This window comes from Pristis pectinata, chromosome 17 (genome assembly GCF_009764475.1).
Source record: "Pristis pectinata isolate sPriPec2 chromosome 17, sPriPec2.1.pri, whole genome shotgun sequence".
In the NCBI taxonomy this organism is placed as follows: Eukaryota; Metazoa; Chordata; class Chondrichthyes; order Rhinopristiformes; family Pristidae; genus Pristis; species Pristis pectinata.
The window spans coordinates 38,019,373-38,032,081 of record NC_067421.1 but is presented as its reverse complement, the minus strand read 5'-3'; the positions used below and the strand labels follow the sequence as shown (position 1 = coordinate 38,032,081).

General features: G+C 41.2%; 1 protein-coding gene across 1 annotated transcript in view; it reads left to right on the top strand.

Annotated features, from left to right (window-relative positions):
• The window catches only part of pi4kab (phosphatidylinositol 4-kinase, catalytic, alpha b), a 130,487-nt gene that overhangs the window by 102,186 nt on the left and 15,592 nt on the right, over positions 1–12,709 (top strand). Inside the window, exons 42-47 of the mRNA XM_052031728.1 lie at positions 1,205–1,258; positions 4,433–4,553; positions 8,307–8,436; positions 9,702–9,772; positions 9,984–10,056; positions 10,294–10,364. Coding sequence (XP_051887688.1) covers positions 1,205–1,258; positions 4,433–4,553; positions 8,307–8,436; positions 9,702–9,772; positions 9,984–10,056; positions 10,294–10,364 — 520 coding nt within the window. The remainder of the gene's footprint in view (positions 1–1,204; positions 1,259–4,432; positions 4,554–8,306; positions 8,437–9,701; positions 9,773–9,983; positions 10,057–10,293; positions 10,365–12,709) is intronic.

The following is a 12,709-nucleotide window of genomic DNA, read 5'->3' as shown; positions in this document are numbered from 1 at the left end:
TGAAATGTTAGGTGTAAGCTAGATGCAAAAATTTATATGGATTGCATCTTAAGTGTTATTTAAGTATCAAAGTCGAATCTATTGTCATCTGCACAAGTACACATGTGCACAGGTGCAATGAAAAACTTGCAGCAGCATCACAGGCACATCACATCGCATAAGCAGCATTCACAAGAAAAACATAAATTAAACATAAATTATACACAATTTTTACAAGAAAAGAAATACAATTAGAACAAAAACAAAACAAAGTCTATTTTAGTGCAAGGTGGTCATAGTGTTGCTAAACTGTAGTGATTAGGGTTTTGCCAGTTGGTTGAAGAACTGAATGGTGTTCCAGACCAGTGTGTGAGCATTGCTGTATTTGTTTCATTGTCATCCAGATATAAAGCTCAATGTCTATCCACAAGGAGACTGTGATTTCCCCGGTCTTATTATTCCTGATCTCTTTCCCTCTCCCTTCCCCACCACTGCAACCTCCCCCACTTCCAGCACCCAGTCACCATAAAGGTGCAGGCCTGCTGTCTCTTGCTCGCAGTTACATGCAGGTGACCTGAATGGCAGAGACTAGGCAAAACAAGCTCAGGCAAGCCTGGTCTGCGTGGTTCCTCCTTGTCCTCTGTGGTGATTTTATTGATTAGTCACTGGGGCCCCTCACTGAAAATTCCCTCGGAGATAATTACAAGGCTAAAGACAAATTACAGCATTAAATTTTAGTTATGAGATGATTGTCAGGAGGTTACCTATTCTGCGTGATATGTATGTGCAAAATTAAAACTGCAAATACTGGAAACCTGAAAGCACTTCACATGCAATACTGAAATAATATTTTTATCTGAATACTTAAATAAAAATGTTTGCACAGAGGACTAAAACCATCAGCTGCCATTTTGTAATAAATACTTATACCCGTTGCTCCTCTTCCCCTTCTCCAGTTTGTTATTGTGGTTCTGAGGGGGTTTCCACCTGAAACGTTGACCAACCATTTCTCTTCACAGATATGTTGTGTGTTTTCAGCAGTCTACCTTCTGCTTTGCTGGGATAAATTGAGATGTAAGCAAAGAATGGATATATTTTTTTTAAGATAAATTATTGGAAGATAATCAACTTTCTGTTTAAAAGAGACAAAATAAAGCTGTATCACTGGCAACTGTGCATTTCAGCAGACTTGCTAACTATTGGTTCATATCATTTCTTCCAACAGGATGCTATTCTCTTCTATATCCCACAAATTGTCCAAGCTCTTAGATACGACAAGGTAAGGAATACATTGGATTAATTTGATCAAAGATAAATAGCAGTGGATTTCTCCAGTTTACACTGGTATTTTGTTAGCAGCATTGAACCAAAAGGTTGAAAAACTCATCAAAATAAGGGTTTTTCCGCTGTTAGTAATGTGTTGCAGGATTTAAGAACGAGGTTACTTTTAAATAACTTGATGGCCAGTTCTTATCCTAAGGCTGGTTTTGTTCCCATTTGAGTCTAGGATCCGAGGGCACAGCCTCAGAATAAAGGGACGTCCCTTTAAAACTAAGGTGAGGAGAAATTTCTTCAGCCAGAAGGGGGTGAATCTGTGGAATTTGTTGCCACAGAGGGCTGTGGAGGCCAAGACAGAGATTGATAAGTTCTTGCTTAGTAAAGAGGTTAAGGGTTATGGGGAGGAGGTGGGAGAATGGGGTTGAAAAAATATCAGCCATGATTGAATGATGGAGCACACTCAATGAGCTGAATGGCCTAATTCTGCTCCTTATCTTTTGGGTCACTTATAAGATTATGGTGATCTTATAGACTCTTATCTTATGGGTCAGTGGATTAATTGGCCACTGTAGGTGCATGGTAGAATCTGGAGGGAGGTGATGAAAATGTGAGGAGAATAAAAATAAAGGATTATTGTGGGTATAGTGTAAATGACTGGTTGATGGTCTGCATGGACTCAGTGGGCCGAAGGGCCTGTTTCTGTGCTGTGTGACTCTGTGACATGTGCAGTGCAGCCAGCTGGCCTTTCTCCACGGAAGCACCACCTAGCTGTCCGTGTGACCAGCCCCATTACATGGGTTGGAAAAAAAATCAGCCATGATTTTAAGCTGAGAGGGGAAAGATTTAATAGTAACTTGAGAAGCGACTTTTTTTTACCCAAAGGGTTGTATCCATGTGGAATGAGTTGCCAGAGGAAGTGGGTGAGGCAGGTACAATAACAACTTCTAAAAGTCAGTTGGACAGGTACATGGATTGGAAAAGTTTAGCAGGTTATGGGCCCAACGCTGGCAAATAGGACTATCTTGGTTGGCATGGACTAGTTGGGCTGGAGGGCCTGTATCTGTGCTGTATGACTCTATGATTGGCTGGCAGAGCAGACTCGATGGGCTGAATGGCCTAATTCTGCTCCTATATTTTATCGTAGTTTCCATGGCTGCCAGGTGGGCGAATGTCCAGAAGAATTGACTCCATAGTCACAGTGATCAGACTCTTATGTCTTTAATGATCCTGCAGGGTCTCAAGGTTTTGCGTGTCATGTTACTGATCTATAGATTTAGACTTTCCTTTGGAGAGGCAATCTATGGGGAGGGGCCACACATTTCCACAGAAAGAAGTTTATAGTTTGTATATTGGACTCAAACCAAAACTGCTGAAGAACCACAGGAATCAAAGTAATGAGAGCAAGCATTGTGCTTCTGCCTCGGGGGAAGAAAACAGCCCTGAATTTACATTATACTTTACTGTATCTCTCTGAAACTACTCGACTCAAGGTACTTGCAATGTTACCTGGAATTGCAGTCACTATTTAAAATGCAGGCAGAGTATTCAGCAGAATCCTAAAATCTGTGCATTGGAAAATCAAATATTGCCTTTAGATGAATTCTGAATGCCGTGCTAATTTAAGGTTTATCCTGCAGAAACAAGCCGCCTGGTCCACCCTTCTCTGGAACAGTCTAAAGCGAAAGTAACCGATGAACTGGCTCTTAATTGTCTCTTAATGTGTATTTCAGGCTTGTACAATGTAATAGTTGTTTCCTCAACCAGCCCCAACAGCAAAAACATTTTGTGGTCCAACAAATATCCTCACTGCTATGTTGACTTTTCTAAGTGGATGGCTTTTGGTCACTGACTCCCCAGGAACAAGAATGAATCTTTCCTGTTCACTCACTAAAATTACGTATAACTGTTAAAATGTTCATTAAGTCCCAGTCGCTTCTCTCCGTTGAAAATAAAACACTTTTTATAGGTTTCCCATATTATCGATTCACAACCTGGTGAATTGATACTCTATGCAGTCATTGATTTTAATGTCTTTTCTACAGGAAACTTGGGTGTTGCTCATAATTAACCATGGCATTTAGGCATTTAATCAGAAAGGACAGCATCCTGTCAACTGGAAGCCACTAACTGTGTGAATCAGCTAAGATATCCATTCTTTTCAATTCCTCCCTTTAAATATTTAGTACTTTTACCAAACCCTTAGATAGTTATCAGTGTGATAAGTCCCCTCAAATCCTAGGCAGACATATTACAAAACGTAGGATCACAGAATCGTTACAGCATCAAAGTCCTTACCACCTCCATTGCCCAGCTTTTTAAAACTTTATTTATACAGCACGGTAACAGGCCCTTCCGGTTCAATGAGCCCGCACCGCCCAATTACACCCTTGCCTTTCTCCCTTACCCTGTAGTTGTTCTTTTCCTTTAAGTATTTATTGAGTTCCTCTTTGAAAGGCATGATTGAATTGACTTCCATTAACATTTCAGGTAGTGAGCTCCAGGTCATGACTAGTCATTGAAGGAAAGAGATTTTCCTTTTGGTTCTTTTGTAGAAAGTGACCCTTCACCTTCATCCTCTGGTTCGAGACACAATTTTTATTTGCATTCTTGCACTGCAAAATCTGTTTATATTGAGATGGAGACTGGCCTGCTGGGGTCCTGTAGAAGGATAGGAGCCTTGCCAATAGTGGGAGAGAATTCTGGTGCAGGGTTACTTTTGAAGCCCTTGCGTGAATTGATCATAATGGTGCTATTCATTGAACATTGATCTTCAGTTTTATAATATTTTTTCAAAGACTATGATTGTCTCTGCTGCAAGTATAGGTTTGCAGGTGTATATTTGTTCACAGGCTGTGAACAACACTGATTAGGCCAGCACTTATTATCCATCCCTGATTGCCAACTCACGGTGACTTGCTGGGCATTTTTGAAGAGTCAGCTACTTTGCCATGAGTCTTCAATCATGTATCAGGCCAGTCCATGTCAGGGCATTAGTGATCCAGATGGTATTTTGCATGGTTACCATTATTGATACTAGCTTTTCTTTCCATAGTTTATTGTAATTATTTGAATTTAAACTCTCCAGTTGTTGAGAATAACAAATGCCATCCATTCTATAGAGCTTCATTTTCATTTGTTAATCTCATTCATTGGTGTTCCTTACAAAATATTCTAGATGGGCTACGTAAGGGAGTACATCTTGTGCGCAGCTGCCAAGTCACAGCTTTTAGGTCATCAATTTATTTGGAACATGAAAACCAATATATTCACTGATGAAGAAGGCAGTCATAAAGACCGTAAGTATTTAGCCTTTTGTACTGTATAAAGAGCAATAGTTGTGTAGCCATTGATACATTCCTTGCCTTATTGTGATGTTGACAAGAACATTTTTTTTAAATCTATCACTAGCAAGTAATTCTGGCCTTGTTCATTAAATTCCTTTCCATCGACATTCTGAAGGTTGTATTCATTCAAGGGATGTGGACTTTGCAGGCTGAGCCAACATTAAATTGCCCATCCCTAGCTGTCCTTAAGGAGATGGTGGTGAGCTGCCGCCTTGAACTGCTGCAGTCCTTGAGGTATAGGTAAACCCACAATTCTGTTAGGGAGAGAGTTGCAGGATTTTGACCCAGCGAAGGCGAAGGAACGGCGATATATTTCCAAGTCAGGATGGTGTGTGGCTTGGAGGGCAACTTCCAGGTGTTGGGTGTTCCCATGATTTTGCTGCCCTTGCCCTTCTAGCTGGTAGAAGTCCTGGGTTTGGAAGGTGCTGTCCAAGGGTAACTAATGACCAGGAGAACTGGCGCTGTCATACAAATACTGTGCCTACAAAGATTGGTTAGAGTTGGGTATTCTTCAGAGGTTCATTTGCCTCCTCACTTCTCAAAGCCTTTCCACTAGCTACAAAGCATAAGCCATGAGTGTGATGGAATACTTCTATATGTCCAGATGCCTGCAGCTCCAACTAAGCTCGAGCCCAACACCATCCAAGACACGGCAGGCCACTTGACTGGCGCATTATCCACCATCAACACACCATGTCTGCAGTGTATACCGACTACAAAATGCACTGTAGTGACTCCCCAAAGCTGCTTCGACTGCACTTCCTAAACCCTCTATTTTTATCACTGGGAAACATGAAAGCAATGGGGATGGGGACACCGTCTGAAGGATGCCCTCCAAATCATGACAACTAGACTTAAAATGGGGTGGGTGGGTGAATTGACAATTTTCATCTTCACTGGGTCAAAATTCTGGAATTTCTTAAAGGAAGCAGCACGGTGGGAGCACTTCACCATATTCTTCAAGAAAGCAGCTCCCCACCCCACTTTCAGCAAACTGGGGTTCTGACCTTGGCAGGACCACCACGTACCAAGAGAACATTTAAATAAAAAGTGTTGAGTAGAAAGCCTGTACTCATTAGTAAGTTGGAAGCAGAGAGAAAATTAGCTTTTTTTAAATTTAGAGTCACAGAGTTATACAGCACAGAAACAGGCCCTTCGGCCCAACTTGTCCATAATAACCAAGGTGTCATCTTGTGCTAGACCCATTTGCCTGCATTTGGCCCATATCCCTCTCAACCTTTCCTACCCATGTACTCACCTAAATGTCTTTTAAATGTTGTAATTGTACCCACATCTGCCACTTTTTCAGGCAGCTCGTTCTATGTATCCACCACCCTCTGTGTGGAAGAACTTGCATCTCAGCGGTCCCCTTTAAATCTTTCCCCTCTCACCTTAAACCTATATGCCCTCTAGTTTTAGACTCATCTACACTGGTAAAAAGTCTATGGCCACCCTCCTTATCTTTGCCCCTCATGATTTTATAAACTCCTATAAGCCTCCTTTGCAGTCCCAGTCTCTCCTTGTCACTCAAGCCCTCCAGTCCCGGCAACATCCTTGTGAAGCTTTTCTGTACCTTAATCACATCATTCCTATAGCATGGCGACCAGAACTGCATGCAATACTCCAAGTGCCGTCTCACCAAGGTTCTACACAGCTGTAATGTGATGTCCCAACTCAGTGCCCCATCCGGTGAAGGCAAGCATCTCATACACCTTCAATACCCTTGTCTACCATTTTCAGGGAACTATGTACTTGCACCCCTAGGTCTTGCTGTTCTACATCACTCCCCAGGGCCCTGTCATACATTGTGTATGTTCTGCCCTGGTTTAACTTCCCAATATCCATCACTTTGCACTTGTCTGAATTAAATTTCATCTGCCTTTCTTTGCTCAGATTCCCAGTTGATCGAGATCCCGTTGTAACCTTAGACCATCTTTTTCACTCTCCACCACACTACCTATTTTGGTGTAATCCACAAACTTTCTAACTATGTTTTCTGCATTCTCATCCAAATAGATTTTATACAAGACAAACAACAGGGGACCCAGCATTGATCCCTGTGGCACACCGCTGGTCACAGGCCTCCAATCCAGAAAAACAACCTTCCACTACCACCCTCAGACTCCTTCCATCCGGCTAATTTTGTATCCAGTTGGCTAGCTCAGCCTGGATCCTCTGTGATCTCACCTTCAGTCTATCGTGCGGGGCCTTGCTGAAGTCCACGTAGACGACGTCTACAGTCCTGCCTTGTCAATCCTCTTGGTTATGTCTTCAAAAAAAAAAGACTTAATCAAATTTTTGAGACACAATTTCCCATGCACAAAACAATGCTGCCTATCCCTAATAGGTCCTTGCCTTTCCAAATGCAGATAGATGCTTTCAAAATTGCTTCCAATAACTTTCCCACCATTGATGTAAGGCTCACAGGCCTGTAGCTCGCTGGCTTGCCCTTGCAGTCCTTCTTAAATAAAGGCACAATATTAGCCCCCCCTCCAGTCTTCCAGTATCTCCCATGGCTAAGGAAGATACAAAAATCTCTGCCGGGGCCCCTGAAATTTCTTCCTTTGCTTCCCACAATGTCCTAGGATATTCTTGGTCAGGTCCTGGGGGTTTATCCACTTTTATGTGCCTCAAGACCACCAACACCACCTCTTTTGTAATATCTATATGTCTTAGGACAACCCTGTTCTCTTCCCCAGCTTCCATGACCTCTCCATGGTAAATACAGATGAATTTATTTAAGACCTCATCCATCTCCCATGGCTCCACACATAGACAACCACACTGATCCTTAAGGGGACTAATTCTCTCCCTAGTTACCCTTTTGCTTCTAATGTGCTTATAGAATCTCATAGGATTTACATGCTAAATTTCAAGAGTTACTGAACTCAACCAAATTTGGTACAAAGGAGGAAGGTAATGTGAAGTATCTCAGTCTGCAGAAAATGTCTCTAATATCTTCAAGTGTTTGATTCCCTCAGTAGGGGTGTGATTATGGTGGCACAATCTAATGGGTGGACCTGCAAAACAAGACTCCATGCACAAAAGCTTTCCAGAGTGTGGCTGGGTGGGGTAATAAATGCAGCCAAAACACAGCCTCTAAAAGTGTATGAAGATTAAAGGGCGGATACCCTACAGGCTACTGTCACTGTCCATAAGCAAATTGATGAATGGTGTTTGACATCAAACTGTGAAAATATGTTGGCTGGCTGCCCTATCTGCCTTTCCAATGCCAACAGATCCACATAAGAGGAGAGATCAAAAAACAAAGAATTATGACAACAGTTTAAGAACTGGAGGAAATAGTTACCTGCCTATTACATAGCTGGCAAATTGCTTTAATCCTAATCCAGCTGCACACTGAGACAAACAGCATTTGATTCCTGAATGGACAGATGTCTTCATGAAACTCCGATATCCAGTTCTTCGGAGATCCTGGTGATTCATCATCTGGCTCACTTGTTAGTTTGGAGTGCGAGCGGGCTGTGCAACTGGGGCTGGGTCTGTAGTCGGTATCAGGAGTGTTAGATTTGTGGCCAGAGCCAAGGTCCAGAGCACTTATTTACTTCCCACTCCCTTTCTCACTGGAAAATTAATTATTTTACTGTGTGGGGAAATAAAAGTGAGGTGTTATTACAGTAGCATTCAATACCTGCTGGTCTAGTTAAGAGTTTTACTATAACAGTTTTCTGTGTGTGTTGACAGCTGATATTGGTGACTTACTGGAGCAGCTGATAGAGGAGATCACCGTGTCACTGTCTGGCCCAGCTAAGGACTTCTATCAACGAGAGTATGACTTCTTCAGCAAGATCACGAATGTTTCTGCCATCATCAAGTAGGATGGGTGTCCTCTCTAAATCTTTCAATCAGTGTTTGAAATGGATGCAATTCATGTTGTATTACCCACACCAGTTAACAGAGGTCTTTCATTCCAAAGAGTGCACATGAGGGTGTTTCATCTACTTTGAATCAGTCAGAGGATAAGGATTCTTTTAAAGACCATTTGCACTGGACAAAGAAAGCTGAGAGAGGAATTCATTTTGCAGGGACACCCTGTTATGAAGGACATAAAAGTGAAACCCTTTTGTCAAAGATTTGATTTTTTTTTACAGCAATCTTAAATTTTATCAGGTTAAGTGAAGCTTAAAAACCAATCCACTCAACCCTGTCTGAAAGCCCATCTCTACTTAATCCAATACATTTGTTAAAAGATTTTGTTGTGAATGATGTACGTGGGAAGAACCATGTCATTCGCTTTGAAAGCATGTTCACGAATGTTTTCTTTGAATAGTTAAAGCACAGGAGGAGGCCATTCAGCCCATCGTGGCTCTCTACCTGAACAACAAGTTCCAACCACTGGTCCTTTATCCACAGCCTTGTCAATGCTTTCTCTCCTACATATTTACCCAGTTCTCTCTTGAAGGTCACAATGGAACCTGCTTCCACCATGTCTGAAGACATATTGTTACAGATTCCATCACATACTGCATTTTAAAAAAAAGTTTTTCCTCATGTCAGTCTTAAATCTCTTTCCCAGTATTTTGACCCCTTGACTTCCAATCCTCAATCCTTCCACCAAAAGGTAATAGCATCCCACCATTGACTATCCAGACCTCTCCGCATTTTATGTACTTCTATCAAGTCTCCCCTCAGCTTTCTGTTTTGCAAAGGAAATAATTCCAGCCTCTCTGATCTAACCTTGCAACTGTAGTGCCTCATTCCAGGAACAATTCTTGTGAGTCTCCTCTCGACCCTCTTCAGTGCCTTCACATCCTTCCCATCATCTGGTGACCCAGGATTAAGCACAACACTCCTGTATTGATCAGGGTTTCATCAAGGTGCAGCATAACTTCCCTGCTTTGAAACTCTGTGCTTCTATTGATTAAAGCCCATGATAAATCTTTCAAATCCTCTATTATACTCACTGCACCAATATGGCCTTCCCTTCAGCTGCCTGTATCATAAACTCCAGAATCCCCTCTCTGTCCCTCTCACATATCTGACTGTGGATGGGTGATGATAAGTTCTGTGAGAGTGCAGTTAAGCGCAGCAGAAATACAGGAAACATTGACTCTTACAGTGATTGTCTCTTATCTTTAGGCCATATCCTAAAGGAGAAGAGAGGAAAAAAGCTTGTCTGAAGGCCTTGTCTGAGGTTAAAGTCCAACCTGGTAAGAGAGAGAGCCTCCTCATGTTATCTCCAGCTTCCCACTTGAGTTCCTACTAATACTCATTTTATTTGTCCCCGTCTTTAAAGTTGGACTGTTGTAGTTTGGAAATCTTTGCAACAGAAATCTAAAGTATGATTCTAATTTATTTCTCCTATACTGGCAAATGATAATTAAAGAATTCAGTTATTTCTTTGTGTTCTCTTGCTTTCAGGCTGTTACCTTCCCAGTAACCCAGAAGCTATTGTCTTGGATATTGACTACAAGTCAGGAACTCCTATGCAAAGGTAACAATTGTCTTTACATTTGCAGCTCCAGTCATCCATCCCTTTTATTCATTTGTAATGAATTGTTTGGTGTTGAATAGGTAATATTTCAATTACTCTTTAGTATTTTGTCATTTCCATACAGAGTGGTGGTATAAAACGTCCGGGTGTGTTTGTTCTTGCAGTATGGTGTTTTGTGTGCTGTTAAGCAGCATTGTACAAACATTACACATGCTTGTGCTTTTGTTTTATTCACAGTGCAGCAAAAGCTCCCTACTTGGCAAAGTTTAAAGTAAAGCGATGTGGAGTAGCTGAACTAGAAAGGGAAGGTCAGTCAATATGTTGCATGTGTAACTCGCAAAATCTACTTAAAAGAACGATCTCTTACTTAAATCAGTTCCAGCTTCCCACTCTTGATAATCAGGAGATGTAGTGGGCAGGGCCAGTACAGAAAAACAAATTGCTCTTTTTTTTAATTCATGGGATCACTGGCAAGGGCATACTCTTCATTGCTCTTAAATCAGACTATTTCATCGGGCAGGTAAGAGTCAACCATTGTGATGTTCATTTTCTGTGTTCCTGCTTCAATAAATTTGGTGAAGAATTTCAAATTGTACCTTTCAAGGCCTGGCTTATGTAGCTAAGGTCAGCTCACATTGGTTGTAATCTGCCGTGTGTGGAAATGTGTGTAAAATGGAGCTGACCGACTTGAAGACCATGACCTCTATCAGGTCCAACTGTCATTAAAAGTTTCATTACATATAAACCTGCACACTCTACTTGCTATAATATTATTACTTCCTGTTAATGCCGTCTTTGCGGTTGCTCTCTCCGTATAATTGATAATTTGACATGAATTTCAACTTTTTGCATATATTCTATCTGTAAGTGTTCAGTCTTTTCAACAAAAAAGGTGCAAATGAGTTTTTAAACATCATTCTAAGTAATAATCGCTGCAGATCATTTGGCCCCGAGAAACAAATTTTATAGCTATGGAGTGTTATTCCCATCGTTCCATTTTTTTTTACAAACTCTAAACAACTTGAAAAGTTTTAAAATATAATGTTACTTGGTAAACTTTGATATTTCATCATCATCAACCTCTTTGAATGCATCAATCCTTATTTCACTCTCAGTTTAAAGAAAGACATTAAGTATAAGCCATGCTTTCTCCTTTTCTGGTTTGCTGTTTGTGAACACTTTTCAATCTGATTGGTTGCTTAAGCTGTTTGATACTCGGTCTGGGTGTCTCTGAATTCCCTATAGATCAACCAGACTGGAAATCTGATGGCTTGGAAATAGTTTCATAACGTGCTATATCACATAGAGGCCATTTGGCCCATTGTATTCATTTTGTCTGAATGAAACTTCTACTGTATAAACAGATTTTGTTCATAACTGCACAATTCATCTCTTAAAAGGTTTTAATATCAATATCTTTTTGAAACCTCTGTGCAACTCCAGTGGATATATTTATTTAAGATTGGTATTAGTCCCATGTGAACCATACCCACTGTGGTACTAGACAAGAGCAAAAAGTAACGATGCATTTGCCAATTGATCACACTGCTCCATTCAGAGCTGAAGTCCCCCATTGTTGTTTCCATATATATCCAGTTCTCAGTCTATCTCGAACTGTGCATTTCCCCAAGAGGTAGAATGATGAATGTGCAAGTCACTTGGGGTGCTTTTATCCAGCAATCAGTAGTTAATTTCAAGTCTGGCATTCCTTTAGCTGTGATATTATACCTAACATGCAGGAATCTGTGACTGGAATAACAAGAAGTTTAGTTATTCCTTCCAGCTTTCTTTACATTTCCTTAAAATTTTGCATTTTGTAGAAATCACGCCAAGCATGTCTGTTGTAATGAACGGCTTTGGAGTGCAGTAAAAAAGCCATTCATTTTGAGATCCTTCCAATGATAAGATGACAGACTGCATTTTATGCTTTTTGAGGCATCAGTTTGAAGTAAATGTTGGCCAGGAGACATCCCTTTGCATCCTTTGAAAGAAATCTGAAGCAGGATAATGCTGAAGTTTAGGATATGATTTGAAAGATAGTGACTTTGATATTGAGCATTCCCTAAGTACTGCATTGCAGTGTTAACGGTGCATGCTGTAATCATTGAAATGCATTACCTTTGTTGAATGGTACAGCAGCAAATGTGATTTCAGGAGATTTTTGAAGTGCATAGATAATTCTCAAATTTTACCTCTGCCTGATACTGACTTTGTATTAAAATCATTCAGAAGGTTAAGTGAATCTGACCTGCATTGACTTCAATTCGAACTTTACAGTTCTGATAGAACTGTAGGTTCTCAATGTGGGACAGTGTTTTTGGTTTACAGGATAATGGCCCAGATCATGTTTGATCCAGTTTCAGGTTACCCACATCCCGTGTGTTCCTCTCCCACTCCCACCAGTCCACCCAGGTTCTCCCTCCCTCTGTTCACCGTTTTCATCCCTCCTCCCCTCATTACCCCCTCCCCCACCTTGTTTTATATCTGCCCATCCCCCACATACCTATCACCAGGGTGTCTTCCCCCATGGTTCACATTTCCCTTCCCCCAGCTGGTACCACCTGCCCATCATCCCTCCCTTACTGTTCCACTTATCGCCTACCAGCCTCTACCTCCACCTGCTTCCATCTGCCTAATCTTAGCCCCCACCCTC